Source organism: Taurulus bubalis, assembly GCF_910589615.1.
Source record: "Taurulus bubalis genome assembly, chromosome: 7".
Taxonomy (NCBI): Eukaryota; Metazoa; Chordata; class Actinopteri; order Perciformes; family Cottidae; genus Taurulus; species Taurulus bubalis.
This window is the reverse complement of record NC_136595.1, coordinates 8457770-8474455: the sequence shown is the minus strand read 5'-3', so window position 1 is coordinate 8474455 and position 16686 is coordinate 8457770. Positions and strand designations below refer to the sequence as shown.

General features: G+C 42.6%; 1 protein-coding gene across 1 annotated transcript; it reads left to right on the top strand.

The window, feature by feature from the left end:
- Nucleotides 1-1989: 1989 nt before the first annotated feature.
- On the top strand, nucleotides 1990-16366 carry tspan1 (tetraspanin 1; the record flags this gene model as incomplete). Its single annotated transcript, XM_079220468.1, has 7 exons — nucleotides 1990-2049; nucleotides 5870-6076; nucleotides 7731-7805; nucleotides 13305-13403; nucleotides 14621-14764; nucleotides 15819-15902; nucleotides 16307-16366. Exons 1-7 carry the CDS (start codon nucleotides 1993-1995, stop codon nucleotides 16364-16366), a joined length of 726 nt encoding a protein of 241 aa, XP_079076594.1. The 5' UTR covers nucleotides 1990-1992.
- Between the last annotated feature and the right edge of the window lie 320 nt (nucleotides 16367-16686).

Genomic DNA, 16686 nt, shown 5'->3' with positions numbered 1-16686 from the left:
CGCCGCGGAGTGTGTGCGTGCGCGCTGGCTGAGATTATTAACGGTTTAATGGATAACGAAGCCTGACAGGTGGTACTCTCGCCGAGATTAAGGACCGGTGGGTTAATGACGGTGTGGGTGAGATTGTCATAACTCACAATAAGGCCATTAAAGTGATATTACTGAGAGAGGCTTCAACTGATACGGGCTCAACTCTCCAACAAGGTGGCATTGGACGGAGGGCTCCAGCCATTTTTCAGAAGTCTTTTTTTTTTTTCTTTTTATCTCTCGCCTGCAGCCGAGTGTAAATGGGTTTTGACTCAAGAAAAATCTTAGGAAGAAACAAGAGATGAGACAAAGGAAGACACTGTAAGCTCCCGCTGCTGCATTCACCCATAACTACTGATAAGGATGCAGAAAGACTGTCAACGCAACATCTGTAATCAAATGTAAAGTTAGAGCCGTAGATTGCGATTATGTAGATAATCTAAAACTGATTGGCTTTGAAATGGGACTAAAAATGGACCACTAAATTAACAGCAGCAGGAGGTGGTCATGATGAATATATGTAAGGAACAACGCAAACAAAATATTTTGAATATTTTCTTCCACTTCCTCCTGGACAAAGACCAGCACATTCCTCCACTCAGAGAAGCCCTCATGGCCATTTGAAGCTGCAGGACAACAGCGAGGAGAGGATGAGGCTCTCTCAGCCGGCATTGCAGTTCACTACCCCCCTCTGGTGGTCAGCAGGGGCCCCTGCAGTGTCCAGGGGGGCCAAAGGAACAAAGGAAGGAGAGGCGGAACAATGGAGTCGACAGCAGAAAGCAGCAGCACAGCCACAGAACACAGTGGTTTGGTTTTTAGGGGCGTGAATTAGATTTATAGACTTTCAGTCTACATTTCTTATTGCGTCAATGACTTGACCGGTCGCATAGCAATGACAAATTAAAACACTGCCTCCAGATGACTTTTTTTAAAACATGCACTTGATGGCTTCAACTGTGCTTCAAGGCTGAGGCCAACACTTCATGCTGTAGGCAAAAGTGAACAATAAGCCTCTACTATTCTTGTTTCACACGTTTTGTCACCATTGTAAGAAAAGACTAACAGACTCAACAGGCTCCACGTAACAGGTTATGTTTACCAATGTTGTGCAACATACTCATATGACTCTCCCTTCTCAAGTTTGGAGGACTATTTTTGTCTTTTCAGAGTCTTGACAGGTCTACTGCTGTTCCTGTACCTCGAACCACTGAGAGGGCGATCCTGTACCGTGAATCTGTGCCACTGTGGACCTGCAGGGGTCAGAGCTGCCACTCAAGCCTCTCCAACAACATCCACCTGCTGTCACCCGTGTCCTCCGGGACCACACCCAGTCCTCCACTCCTCACATTACTGATCTCCACCACAGGCTTGTACCTGCGTGGACATCGTCACTGAGCGGATATATATATATATATATATATATATATATATATATATATATATATATATATATATATTCAGGCAGAGTCGTGTTGGCACTCACCTCCGCACACCTGGAAACACCTGGCCGGAAGAAACAGAAACTCCTGCTTCTTGTCTTTATTTGGTGTTCTGTTGCTTTTTTGTAGATCAGCTTTGCTTTCTGCAACCCAGGACTGTTAAACTGGTTTGAATCGGCGCTACTTTGGATATTAAAAAAATATTAGAACACTAAAAGGTAAGATTTGTGTTTCTGGTGCCATAATGTCCACATGTAAACACAATAAACTTTCCTTTCTATTATGGCTCTCCGTCTCCTATAGACCTCTCATTAACAGATATCTTCAGCATTTCTCACAGCTGTGTGTGTTATCATTATGAACTCATTGTCAGCGATGTCATTTTCACAGTCCTTTCACTGGGATGTGAGCTGGATGTTATTGCAAAGCGTGCGTGTGAAGATTGTGTGCGAGTGGGAGATAGAAGGTCTCCGCTGATGAAAGAGGAAATGCAATAATTTATCTTCTCCTTTTATTACAGATTAAAATGGGCTGCTTCACATTCGTCAAATTGATGGTGGTCTTGTTCAACTTGCTTATCTTTGTGAGTATGTTTCCGCTTTGATTGCATGCTCGCACATGAGGAGGAGGGGGGGAGGGTTGGTGTTGCTTGATTATGCTGAATCTTAGCATGAAAAGTTATGTTTAAAGTAAAAAAAACAGACAAACAATAGCCTTCGGCACGATGCCTAGAAAATCATTTCATAAGCACCCTTCAGTGCAAGCAGACGGCACATAAACAGTTCGGATCAAGGCCTAAACGATGCTCCTTTCTCCTCCACTTTCTCCACACCGTAGCAATTTTCATCTCATTAACTTCAAAGGCTCTAATTTTGCCACCTCCATCTCCAACTTAATGTTGATAACTAATGTGCTTTGTGAAATGGAGAGAAACTTTGGCAAAGGTAAGCTGAATGCGCCCGCTGAGTCGGGCCCACCTGGGCTCCCACTGTCACAGATGAGGCTTCCAGCACAAGTCATCACTTCCCCCCACATTTTCCCCAAGTTACGATGCTTGATGAATCTGGCAGCTCGCAAACTCACAGCAGCACACTGATTACGGTGCCTCTCTGAAATGTTAGCCAGCCGCGCGGGAGGATGAAGCGATTCTCTTCCGCTCATGAAAGGGCATTGCTTTGACGCTTTCCGCTGCGTTTCAAGCTCGCCGTCGCAACTTCAATGTCTCCTCTTCATCAGAGGAGTCGGAATCTGAACTCTGTCTAATGAAGGAAATAAGATGGATTCAAATAAGAGTCAATAGTCTTCATCGGAAGTCACCGAATCACGTTTGCTTTTAGTGAAGCTGCTAACTGTGATGCTATGAAGATGGAAATATTACTTTACAAAGTGTCTCCAATTTCCGGTTGTATCAAATGTACTTGTTTTTGGTATTCCCCTTCCTGAAACTTAAAAATAAGATTAATTCAGAGAAAATTAAGCGGAGGAGAACACACCAAACCAGACGCTTTGGCCAAAAGCAGCAGGTTTGTATCGTGACGCAGTCAGACCATTGGCTCCAGCAGGCGAGGCCAAGGAGTCCTGGTGAAAGTCCCTTTGCATTGTGGGATTTTGGGCTGTCCTAGAGAGTTGACAGAGTCGCTGTTGAAATCTTTGGTTGTCAATTAAACGAGGTCGGCCTTTGAATCCGACCGGTCTGATTGAACGGATCAGAATATGACACGAAATGACGCAAAAAACAGTGACGAGGTTGACATTGTACAATCTATAAGGTGCCTTCTGAGAGGGCCGCCGCAACTGCAATATAATTGGCAGTGAAGAAGACTGGAGTTAATCAAAGTGATTGTCGGATTGAAACCCTGAAAAATAAAGCAGAGTCCTGAAGCGTGCAGGTGTCCTCTGAGGAAGTTGAGGAAGCTGTGCTCTTTCGAAACATGTTGCTATTGTCAAGAACCGAGTGCCAGTCCCCTGATTCTCAACTCCATTCATGAATGATCTTTTAAAGGTCTGAAAATGAAACTAAACAAACAGAGAGTAGCAGTGACACGCAGGTGATCCCAGCTCCAATGTGCCTCTGTGCTCTGCCGATCTGAACGCATCGGATATTAGAAGTGTCTCCGTGAGTCAAGACTGTCGGTCGAGCGTAGGAACTTAATCAGATTGTCTGCTCCCAGTAATATGACCCATGAAAATGGGTTTTTAAACTCAACTGACGTCTTTCTCAATGCAGCCTTTTCAAAGAGAACCAATTCCATTTCAAATGGGGTGGGCCGGGCCCGTTCTCTTCTCTGCTACCTCCGTATCTTTATATCTCTCCATTCCCCCTGGAGGCCATGGCCTCCGATTCTGCAGCCTGTTATTCATTCCCTCTCCTCTAACCCTAATAGGTTTTATTTCCCATCTCCATAGATACGACACACTGCCCCCTCCCCCCCTCCTTATTCTTTCAGAAACCTGATTTACTTCCAGTCCTTTTGCCATGTGGGTGTTCAACTGACAGGGCATCCACCTGCATGTGGCACACCATCAAAGGGATTAGACATCTTTAAAAATAAAAAAAGCCATTGTGCCAGCTCTAATTATACCTGGTGAGGGATGATGGTGGCACACGAGGAGTTAGAGGGGGAATATGCTTGTCGTATTACATTTAGGCAACGGTGCGCTGATGGCACTGAACAGGTTCAGGAGACGAGAAAAGAAAACCCGGAGTGAAAGGTGGGGCGAGGCAGAGAGAATGAAGGAGAGTGAAAAATAGATAGGGAGAGCGGGGCCAAGACAGGAAGACAAAGAAGAGAAGGAGGAGATGATCCCCACGTGGGCGACGCCAGCGTCTGACAGGAGATGTGCAGTGTCGGGGGGGAGGAGGGGGGTGGAGGAAACGGGGGGCCCCTGACTGCAACGAGCCTGATGGAGCCTGACAGATAATATCAGGTTTCAAACATGTTTTCTGCAGAGGACGAGGAAGGAAGGAGAAATCACTCAGTGCGAGGAGTTGAGGGTGAAATACAGCGAGGAGACGGAGAAGGAGGATAAAGGGGTGGAGGAGAAGGTCAGAGGTGGAGAGAGGAGGAGCGAGAGGCATGCAGAGAGAGATAATGACAGTGGGATCAGTTGATTTCCTGACTGTAATATGAAACATGTGACATGGTTTTTTGATCGGGTTTGCTATGAGCGGGTTTTACAGGTTTGGAGCCAATAGTTTTCTATCAGTGTCCCATCATGAAACGACTGCCTGCTCGCCCTGTTGATGTTCATAGTCAGAGATTTTGAAGCAATGTAAATTAATGTAAATTCTTGTAAAAGTTTTTATGACCACTATTCTTAATTTAAATTTGTTTTAAATAATATGTAAGTAAGACTCATTTAAGTGCTCCCATTTTATTAAATTAAAATGTCCCCCATCTCTAACTGTGTTCTTGATCGATTGAAGATAGTGTACGGCGCATTTCCGTAGCATGGATTCAATTGATTCGCTTTCTGCACAACTATTTCACATTATAAAGCCCTAAAGGCCCAAAAGGCTCCAGTCCGTCCCATTCTAAGAGGGTTTTAAAACTAAAATCTGTCTGCTGGACGATTGGATGGTTTTCTGTCATAATTCAGTTCAGCTGGATTGAAGTTTTTTAGCACTTCCATGATTCAACTTCCCACATGGCTGTTGTAAAAAGGGGAAGTAAGGGGGAAGACAGTGGACGCCCCCCAATGACTTTCCGTGCTATAATCCTGTAGCCCTCTTCTGAACACCCCGAGGCTTTATTCAGCAGCACAAGATGATCACTAAATGGATTCCATGTGTGACATGAGTGGGGCGATAAAGGCAGGCCTGGAAAAGGTCAGTCATTTCGCTCAGAAAAAGGAAAAAGAGGCCAAGTTGTCGCTCCGGCCGCGATACATAATGGGACGCCTGAGGCAGTCACCTCTGTCTCACAAAAGGAATCTTCCTCTCTGAAAAGAGGGAACGATATTGGCGTCATGGTGTCACTGAGAGGTGATAGTAAGAGAGGGTTGGTGATGTCTGGATTAGATGGCCTCTCATTTCCAAAATCCCATTACCTCCTCAAGAGCTGGTGAACCCACCCAGCGACTGACGTTTAACTCGTCATTGTTAAGTGTGTATTACATCCTCTGGAAAACTGCTTTGTGTCCAATTCTTATAATTGACAGAGATTCTGTGTGTACATTGTGTTTGCTAGTTTTTGTTTGTATGTTGGCAGTCCTTAACCCCTAACCCTATTTATTGTTTGAGTTGTGCTTATAGGTTGTACATGGAGATTATATATTATTGTAGCCCTGATTTTTATGTTTAATTTGATATCTAACATGATTTTTTTTTCTTGATTTGTACCTTGTGACCTGATATATAAGGTCTAGGTCTCAACATGATGCTTTCTTTGATCCTCCTGCAGCTGGGGGGCCTGACCCTGCTGGCCTTGGGGATCTGGGTGAGCGTGGATGGGGGCTCCTTCCTGCGGCAGCTGGGGCCGTTCTCCGACCAAGGCTTGCAGTTCGTCAACGTGGGCTTTTTCTGCATCGCCGTCGGGGCCGTGATGTTGCTGCTGGGGCTCCTTGGCTGCTGCGGAGCCCACAAGGAGACCAAGTGTCTGCTGCTCACGGTGGGTGTAAATGAGCCGCTCTCTAAAGTGACAGCACATAGAGGCAGAGGCAAGTCAAAGGCGAGTCGAAAAATAAGGCCGTGTTGTACATCATAGTTCTAGAGACGCTGAGACAAAGAGAGTAACCCTTCTCTCCAACGGCCTTTGGGCCACTTCCCAGCTGTCGTCCCATTGGTCACAACAAACACGGTCAAAGTAGAAACTGTTGACCTGAACATTTTGTGTAGCAGTGAGATGTAAAATATGAGCATCGATCAACACTCGAGGAGCTGCTGCTGCTACCGATGTCTTCGTTGAATTCAACAGGAAAACATCCTTTGACTCACCCTCTGTGCCCACTGTGCACAAAGTGAATTCTAAAGCAGCTTCCTACATCGTCTGTTCAAATAGTGTTTTAAATTGTGCAAAAATAACTGGCCTTAATGAACTTTAAAAGATATACAAAGGCATTGAAAATGAGCCACTAGTCCAAACCACTAGTCCAAATCAAATGACAATTGAGGAGATTGGTGCCGGTGACAAATCCACAGAGAATGATCCTCCACACACATTTCCTGTCTGGTTCGGTCTCAGATGAGCCCTCTTTACACTACCTGCCCGGGCACAGTCAGGAAATAGCTGCTGAATCTATAGTGGGACATATAGCAGGCAGCTACCAGGTATGTCTCTCAGGAGTTGGTGGAGACCAAACCAGAGCTAAAATAGAGTGAACATTCATCAATGTTGCTCTGTGTCTACTGGATGTAATGGAGGAGGCAATTGTGCCACCACTGCAATTCTGATGTAAAACACCACGTATGATCACGCATGGGTTCATCATGTGCTTTCACATCCAGTCGCCCCTCACGTAGTATCCCACGCATCCATGCATTTGCTCCCCGGCCTCGCCAACAGATTATAGCCGCGTCCGCCCCTCCTGCCTCATTCATACCCGCTACGCCACCAACCCCCGAACGGTGGTGTACATTAGTATGCTCATTAGCAACGAGGCTAACTACCTCTTAGTCCACTGCAGCGAGTCTAATGAGGAGCACAGGCGGCACGTTTTACCCCTGAAGAGCCCCCATCATGTCCACATGTCCCATCGCGTTGAATGATGACGGTGCAGCGGGTCTGACACGCGCATGACCGGCGAGTACCGTGGCTCATGTGAGAAACAGCTGTAATGGACTGGATAACTGCAGTGGATGAGCCGGAAGAGAGGCTCACTCAGGCTATGTGTCTCCTTATTGCCCCTCTGCGCAATCAGACAAGCTTTATCGGCAGTCTGCCATTGTTACCTACAACAATAGCTGTTTAATCAGATGCGTCGGTGGTTACAAACAGCATCAGCTTTTCTTGATGTTCAAATTATGAATTTAGTATTTTATCTTTCCACATTTAGGTTTTTGAAAAAAAAAGACTCCATACTCTGAGGTGCAATTAATTATTGACTTAAAAAAGATTATCTTCATCAACGCAAATGTTGACAAAAGGTAATCCCACAGCTTATGACATGAAGCCGAGCACACCCGTGCCCTATCATGCAAATATAAATACAGATCATTTCAGATCCAGACTAGACAAAAGCATGATTTGCATTAGTTTTATATAATTAAATACAGAAAAGAAAAAAAAAACTTTCCGCTTGTCTCCTCTTCTTCCCTCCCTGCAGTTCTTCTCCATCATCCTCATCATATTCATCGCTGAAGTGGCAGCTGGAGTCGTGGCTCTGGCCTACTCTTCATTTGTAAGTCTCCCCCATCTTCACCTCTTCCCCTTCATTCACTGCCTCATCACATCCCCTCCCTTCTCTGACCCTTCTTCCTCCTCCTCTTCACTCCCCTTCCTTTGTCTCCTAATTCGTCTCGTCCCTCTCAGCCTTTCTCTTTCACCCTCTCACCTCCTCGTCCCACTCTCTGGATTTTATCTCCATGTAAATTCTCCATCATAGCCGCAGCCATCATTGAATTACTGGCTTTATGTCCGCCTCACTACATTCGGCTACTTAATGACTCCGGGATAGCCCGGGGCAGTGTGCGCCATCACTAACTTTGAGCAATTTATTACTCTGGAATATTGAAGCTAAAGCATTTTATATGCAAAACAGGCTATTTACATATGTGTTTCCCGCTCTCTTTTTCTCCCTCTCTCTCTCACACACACACTCACACACATGCTCCCTTTACATTAAGTGCCACATATAATAATTACAGGGCTTTCAAATGAGCTATATAAAAGGAGGTTAGTGAAGATTGGGATCCTAATAAAGAAAAGAGTCGATGCTTTATTTTTATTTTTTATCCAATCAGAGGATGTATCTGAGTCCCCAGGAGTAAAAGAGGTAATCTAAACAACATCCATCTGCAGGGAGGAGCTGATGAGCCGAGAGTGGACTCTGCAGTGCCTGGGAATTTACCTTGTTTGTGCTGGTGTTGGTCGGTAGTCTGATCAGCAGCAGCACACAGTAGTGTGTGTTTTGAAAGACACTAAGACTTACAAGCGTTGTCCTCCTGTGGACAGAGTTTAAGTTTTTGAAGGGCGACAGACATTTCAAATTCTGTCAATTAGTTTGAAGGAATTCATTCACCACCTACAATGAAGTCTTTAAAGTCGTATTCTTCTTAAAACAAGCGAGGTAGATTATTTATGCCGTTTTTCTTCAATGAATATTATCTTGATTTGAGTATTCACGATATCCTTGAAAAATTAGGATCTTGCTTACATGTCGTTTGGCTCAGTGCAAGATTCTTGGAGGCAAATACTTGTTCGGGATCATGATCGGTTCTTATTACCAGGAGAAATGACTTGGCGTTTCTTATGAACTACAAAGTGAATGGTGAAAACAGTAGTTGCATCACTACAGAGATCTGAAGGCTGGAAATTCACCCTGCAATTCTTTTTGGTCTCGATATCTTGATGCTTTAAAATATTCCCAGAATCTTTTTTTTTTCTCTCTAGTTTGGCTGCAATCATAAAAGGTCAGCACAAATTGGATCAAAGACCTTGCATTTAAGTGATGTAAATCTATATGGACTCTCTTGATCACATACCCGATGACGACATGATGTCAGAATTGTCTTCACATCTTTACTGGGAGCATCAATTTGAACGTTTTTTTAACGAAAAAAAAATAATTTCTAGAACATTTTGGACGAATAGATTTTTTCACTTTTTTAAGAAAATGTGATATCTTATTGGACTCTACTATAAACAGAAACAACCTTGGTGTCTCACACAAAGGAGCTAAGAGAGTGTGTGTTTTTCAGATAGTGTGTGTGTGTGTGTGTGTGTGTGTGTGTGTGTGTGTGTGTGTGTGTGCACGTGTCCTTGGAGGCTGAGCTAGGAGAACTGCTGTTATCATTTACAAAAACTGAGCTATCTAGCTGGCGATCACTGTAAACGGCTTTTGTTGAAATGCCAGCCGAGGGTGGGTGGGAGGCGAGAGAGAGCTCAGTGAAACGCAAGACATAACTAAAAATGTATCTTCCTATAGACGATCACGGATAAGGTTTAGAGTCAATTTAACGCGCCGTGTTAGCTTTAGCATCATCTGTTCATTACGAACACAAAGGACATTATCAGGCCCAGAGCAGATGTCCATCTCCTGCTTTTCATAAGACACAGTAAACACAATAGAGAATAATGAATATGGGCAATATACACCTGATATGCATGCATATAGCCGTCTGTGTCAATAAGTAAGAGGCGCATACAATGAAAGGGGAGGATAGATAAAGCGCGGATCTATTCAGTCCTAGTTATCTGCGGCATAAATCTGCCTTTTGGCCAGCGAGCCCCCGCAGCTCATCTAACCAAAGCACCAATAACCTTCAGGTGGTCAGAATAACGGAGATTTAATAAGCAATTCCACCAGGCATTATGAGAGGCCGTCAGTGGTCATGGTTGTTCTTTCTCCGCCAAGTGATTCGGAAGTGACCCGGGTGGAGATTTATTACCGGGGCCGATATGGACTTCACACTGGATGAATGAAATAGATGTGATGTGGCATTTATTGAATCACACCGACGTCCATGGACAGTAAAGGAATGTTCTCTCAAAACGTAATCCAATACTGATTGGTGTTTGCTTTAATATCTCGTCAGGAGGAGGAAAGATGAGCCAGAGTAAGTGATGCGAGATGATTAACTCCAATTACTTCTGCTTTAATGCTGCACAAATCAATAGTATTATATTAAAAATGGAAGAAATGACTGTGTATGTGGAAGGGGTCACTCATGACAAACCCACGGAGACTCATCACCAGTGCTGTAGTTAATCTGCTCGACGGAGAAAATTAGCTTTGAGATCATTTGCTATTCTCAATAACATTACCTGGTGTTTGTTTGGATTAGTTGCAATTTTATATTATGCAGGAGATGGAACATATTTTTTTACAGATGTTTAGTCCTTGAGGATTCTGGGGAGGTCTTTTAGAGCGGTAAATGTTTTAAAGTGATACTAAGCTCTGTGTCTTGGAAGATAATATATGCAGAGCATAAACTGGGGCTTTGTGGGCCGCAGATGAAGCACAAAGAGTTGTATTCCAAATATTCGTATCCATCACCCTTATTTGGATCTTTTTTATTTCAACTTTTTGTTTTTTTTCATTTTCAAATTAAACATAGTTAGACAAAAAGGTGGCCGGGAATGCTCACGACTGATGGCACGAACCATTGCCTTTCCTCTTAACAAAGCAACGCTCAGCTGAATTTAATACGGTTTACATTTATTGCATAGTCCACTTACGTACAATAACCAATTAGCAGCCGACGAGTCACTGAAGTAAAAGATATCGATAATTATTTCAGGAGCAGCAACACACGGTAAAGCAGCAAGAGATCAATAACACATGAAGCTGAAGATTGTTATCATGTGTGTGTGTGTGTGTGTGTGTGTGTGTGTGTGTGTGTGCAGGAGTTCCCTCTACTGTATTGATAGATGTGTTATCGCCTCCCGCCTCACTGTGCCGTGTATTACTGTAGGCTTTGTCCTGCCTGGCCACCTTGTGTGTTTGTGTGCGTGTGTGTGTGTGTGTGTGTGTGTGTGTGTAGGGGCCTATATCAGTGTGTACGCATGCGAGTGTGTGTGTTTAACGGGATGTGGTGAGGCGCGGGGCAGAGTGACAGTGATGAATTAGCCGGCTGGTAATAACCCTCTCTGATCTCAGCCGCTCTCGCGGCTTCTTGGGGGGGCATTTTTAATTGTGGCATGTATCTCAGCATCCCCTCGGGCATCTCGTATGCCTGCCCCCTTCACTGTATACACACACACACACACACACACACACACACACACACACACACACACACACACACACACACACACACACACACACACACACACAGGAGAAGAAAAAATAAGAAAAAAAAGAAGCACTTTCAGACACATAAACCTGATAGACACTTGGTTGCATTTGGCCACATACACATAGAGTAAAGCACACACTCACACTCCTCATCAAATGGGTCTTTGTGTGACTGTACGCGATAGGATTATTAATCAAAATGGTGAAAAACTGACTGAGGAAGGGAGGAGGGGAAGGCGTGAAAGAAAGCTAACCTGTGTGTTTGTGAAGGAATTCTTTCCCAACAAAAGACTCTCCCTCTCGCCTGAACCGTAACCTGCCTTTTTTGCACTGTAGATAAACACAAATAGCAGCCAAAATGTGTCCTGACCAAAGCCATCAGGAGCATCAATATATATGTAAATACCCCCCCTAGTTCACGGCCATAAAAAGGAGAAGAAGAATGGAGAATAATGTCAGGTCATCTTTTGATTTATTTTCATTTTTTCCAGGTGCCAGGTCGGGGCTGTTTATTTCCCAAGTGCTTTGTGTGAAAGATTTATTTAATTCCTGATGAATAGGTGACTGCCAGAGAATTACTTTTCCTGCCCGTGAAATCAGCTGCAGTATTTTATTTTCGGGGGCTTCCACAGTGTGATGTGTGTGTATACTCAAGTGTGTGTATGTGTGTGACACTATTGGACTGCAGTGAAGAGATGTGCTTTTACATCCATCTGCGGGACCTTATTTGCATGTATAGGCCTCTCATATAAATACTGGATCCTAAAAGAGACAGTGTGTTGGCGCTGAGGAAAAGTGGGTTTTTGATAGAGCTGCAACGAATAATGGAATGTAACTAAATACATTTACTCAAGCAATGCACTTTGATACAATTTTGTATTTACATTATATGTTATTTTTTACTTAATTTATAATATTGTACCTTTTACATCATTATGTTTGACAGCTTTAGTTATAGTAATGTCCCAAAAAATATTTATCAATTAATACATTATTATATATGACGCATACCTAGCAGTATGTGAAATATTTTAAATGAGCAACCATTCTCAGTCGCTCTAAGCTAATTTCCACTAATAAGCGTTAGCTAGATTTGCTGTCTCTGACAGATTTATGACCGCTTTGACAGACAAACAGACAATTCAAGGTTGATTTAACAACAACAAACAACATACATACATACATACATACATAAATAAAGTATTTATTCTGTTCATTTGTGCTGGATCAATGCAGCTATTATGGAGGATTAGCTTGCATGAGGACCCGGCGCAGGACGTTGGCTACATGGCGCCGTCATAAAACAGAGAGGAAACAGATGGAGGGTATTTCTGTTGAAAACATATTTCTTTTAAATTAAATACTGTAATCAAGCATTTGCCTCTTTACTTTCCTCTGCTAATCAGTCTCTGCCTTAAACCAATTTCCAAAGGAGACGGCGTCATTTCCTACAGTTTCCCGCGTTGGCTACACACAGCGTGTTGTTGGCTTTCTATATTGCCCTCGCCGTAGGAGACGTTGTCACAGCGCTTGAGGAGCATCATCGTAGATCCAACTAATCAATGAAATTCAATGCCATGTATTTTAATTATCTATTTAAATCTATGTAATCCATTAGTGGTTGTAGTCCTAACTTGTGTGTGGAAGGACATGTTACATATTTGGTAAGATATCTCTGGAAAGTGTACATATTTAGAAAATTAGGATATAGTGAAAAATTAGGACACTTCATAAAGCGGACATGTTTATCAGGCCAGGGAGAACACTTCAGAAAAGTGAAGACGGTGTTGGCTTTCTTGAAAACAGAGGACATTTTGCCCATATGAGAGAACGTAGACTTGGTTTGGGTGCTGCAGTTAGAGTTGCGTTTAGGTTAAGGTCAGAGGCGCGGGGAAAACAGAACGTCAATAAGTGTCCTTACATGCGTGTGGTTTTCCTCAGGCAGAGGGGATCCTCAAAGCGTGGGCGACCCCTGCTTTACAGAAAGCTTACGGCAGCGATCCTGTGTTCACTAAGATCTGGAACACGACCATGACAGAGGTACAGTATCTGCACTGTTTGTTTTCAACGTTTGCATTAATGTACTGCTTTTGCATGTGTTCTAAACTACTGGAATGTATAAATACTTCATTTCCCTACTGATCTTTTCCCAAATCACAAAATCAGGTTTTATATCAATTTTCCATCTTCTTGCAGACATTTATTTTCCTTTCCTCTCCAATGACGATCAGCTTGAAAAATGGTCACATCTAAACCAATATCATTTTTGTATTACTATTCAAATTAAAATTAATTATATAATATGTATTTGAAGGTAATGATATTGACATGTTGCAATACAAATGCATGGAAGAAGTATATTTGGAACTTTTCTATGGTGCATGGAAACATTTTCTATTAACTATTAGTTGACCGCACCTCCATTTCTATTGCACGCATATGTATCCTGTCACCTTTAAGTACAATCATTACATCTATGAAGGAATATACAGTATGTGCTCAATATAAACTGAAATAATTAAGATATTACAGAATAGTTCTTGACCAGGGTGAACCAGAGAATTTCTGAGTCTGTTAGGGTTGATTCAATAGACTTCATGTTCTCTCGGTGTCCTTTAGTGAACTAATTAAACCGAAGAAACAAATGACCTGTTTCTAAAGTGCAGCGCCACAATTTCTGAACTGAAATCAAACAAAAGCAATAACAGAACTGTAAACTGTGTGCAACATCGGTCTGCCTATATCCTTTCATTTCACTTCAGCTCACCTGCACACAATGGTCTCAGTCAAGGTAACTCCTTCTATCTCTCATTTTCTCACTTGCTGAACAAAAATCTACTTCCATTTTTACTGTGTGACAGCTTTACAATGGCTCAGTTTACATTGACAAAGTGAAACATTCAAGAAATGTCTGACCATGACAAAAACAACTCAACACGTATTTTAAGTGAAGCAGAAGCTTTGGCTTGCGTTTGCAGTTGTGAGGTGAATGGAATTTAGTTATACAACTCAAAACAATGTGGTGCCCCAGAGAATGTGTCATGGTTACTTGATAGTTTTCAACAGAGTAAATACAGATCTGTTCTGAATGGAAACGCACAACTAAGCAGAGCAAAAACTTCCTCTCAAAAGGCTCTCACAAAACTTGAATTAAGTTTACTTAAATGGTTGCACAATGGAGAGGGATACCGCTTATGGATAAAATGACATATTTATGGACAGAACATTCTCATTGTGTGTTTTCCTCCCTCTCCCAGCTGGAGTGCTGCGGTTTCACCAACTACACAGACTTTGTCGGCTCTAAGTTTGAAAAGGAGAACGGAGGCAGCCTGCCGCCCAGCTGCTGCTGGACCAACAGCACCCCCTGCAGCTCTTATGAGGCAGAGCGCAGCGCTGTGCAGGTGAGATTGAAAACAGCGCATGCTAGCTCACATGCTAACTCCCATTCCGCACATGAAGGCAGCATCAACACTGCGTTTGCATTCACTACTTATTGGTATTGTATTATCCTAAAAATGGCCCCAAAAAAAACATTGATGGTATGAAAGTAACAATACCAGAAATTTGGCCCATGCCAGTGCCAGTTGAATTCCACGATTCACAATACCCAATTCGATATCTCGGTAAAATTACAAAAACATAAAGATAAATCTTCAACATAGATCAATAGTAAGTTCACAGCGTCCTTTCAGTTGTATAACGCCTGAACACTCGCTGTATCACTTGCTAAGGGTTAGTTACACAGTACATACAAAAATACCATATAACCTTAGTCTCAATGGCGTTCGGGGGAGATCTGTTCGGCCCAAACACATGTTCTACTGTCCCCAGGACGACAGGATGACGTTAGTTTAGAGCCCTGATCCTTGGTACCTGCCATACTGGTTTTCTAAATGTTGGCATCGAATTGGTAATCAAAGCATCGGTTCTTGTGACATCCCTTACTGACGGTTATCACAAGGTTGACAATAATTATTAAATACTTATTACAATTAATTATCCCAATGGGGGTTGGTCAAGGTTGTCAAATCACAAAGACCTCTCAAGGAACTACAAAGGCCGACATTTTTTCAGAAAAAGGCATGTGGAGACTCAACAAATGCATGTTTTTTCTCCTGGAAGACATTCATAGCGTTGTCATTATCTACACCCACAAAAAGGGACGCAACGGAATAAAGAAAGCGTGAGAGAGTTCCTCTCTCAGTTCACGGCTAATCCATTTCCATCATTTCAACCCACCGCGGGCATGGCTACAAATTAGTTTTTGGACCGAGGTCAGATAAAATAAAAAATACAAGGACATTGATTTTGAGCCAGCCAGCCCTAATTTCAATACTATGAAAACGTGTAATGTATTGCAGAATTAGTGAATGTATTTTAGCCATTGGTGCCATAATTGTTTACGGTGTAACTATGTTAAGAATGTATATATTGACACAAACTATTTGTGCTCAGGGCTGTTTCAAACATATCGTGGAGACGCTGAAAGAGCACGCCAACATCGTGGGAGGCATCGCAGCAGGAGTTGGAGTCTTAGAGGTAAAATAACACAGAATTGAAAAGGCTAAACTTTCAAAAGTGTGAGTCGGTGCTTTGGTACATACTAAAGAGTGAAAGAAATCCCCAAAATTCCAACAAACTCTTACTGTAAAACCAGTGTCTTGGTTAAAATCAGTGGTGGTAATGCTGTATCTTTTTCATAAGAGGGGGGATTAGAACCCCAGACGTCTACATGGAGCTTTTCTGAGAACGGAACCTTTCAATATAATACATGTGTGAAGAGATAACACTGTGGGTATATATATTCAAATGAGTTTTCTAGTCTTTTCTTTATTATTACTATAGGCCTCTGTAATGTCTGATTATCATCTGATCTGCACAATTTTAGTAGCCTAAAAATAATACAAAAAGAGATGAGCATTTGCATTATGTTGTTTCCTCAGATTGCTGCAATGATAGTGTCCATGTACTTGTACTGCAACCTGGACAAGAGAATCAGCTGAGACTCCTTCAGGGAAACACCACAGCCGGGACACAGAAACTGCATTATTTATTTTGTGTATTTGTATTAGTTTTATTTGCACATGCAGAGTGTAAATATTTCACATTTGCCAATAAAATATTTCAGGGACACACCTGATTGTTCACTGTTTATTTTATGGACTACCCAACCTTTTTTTACAAGTGTATATGGTGACACAGTGAATACATTATTCTCATTATTGTCGCTTGTAGTTCTGAACCCCTCGAATGTTATCAACAACTCTGCATCTCTACACAACTGTTTAGCCTCTTTTAGCTGCTACTTTTGGTCCTTTCTGGT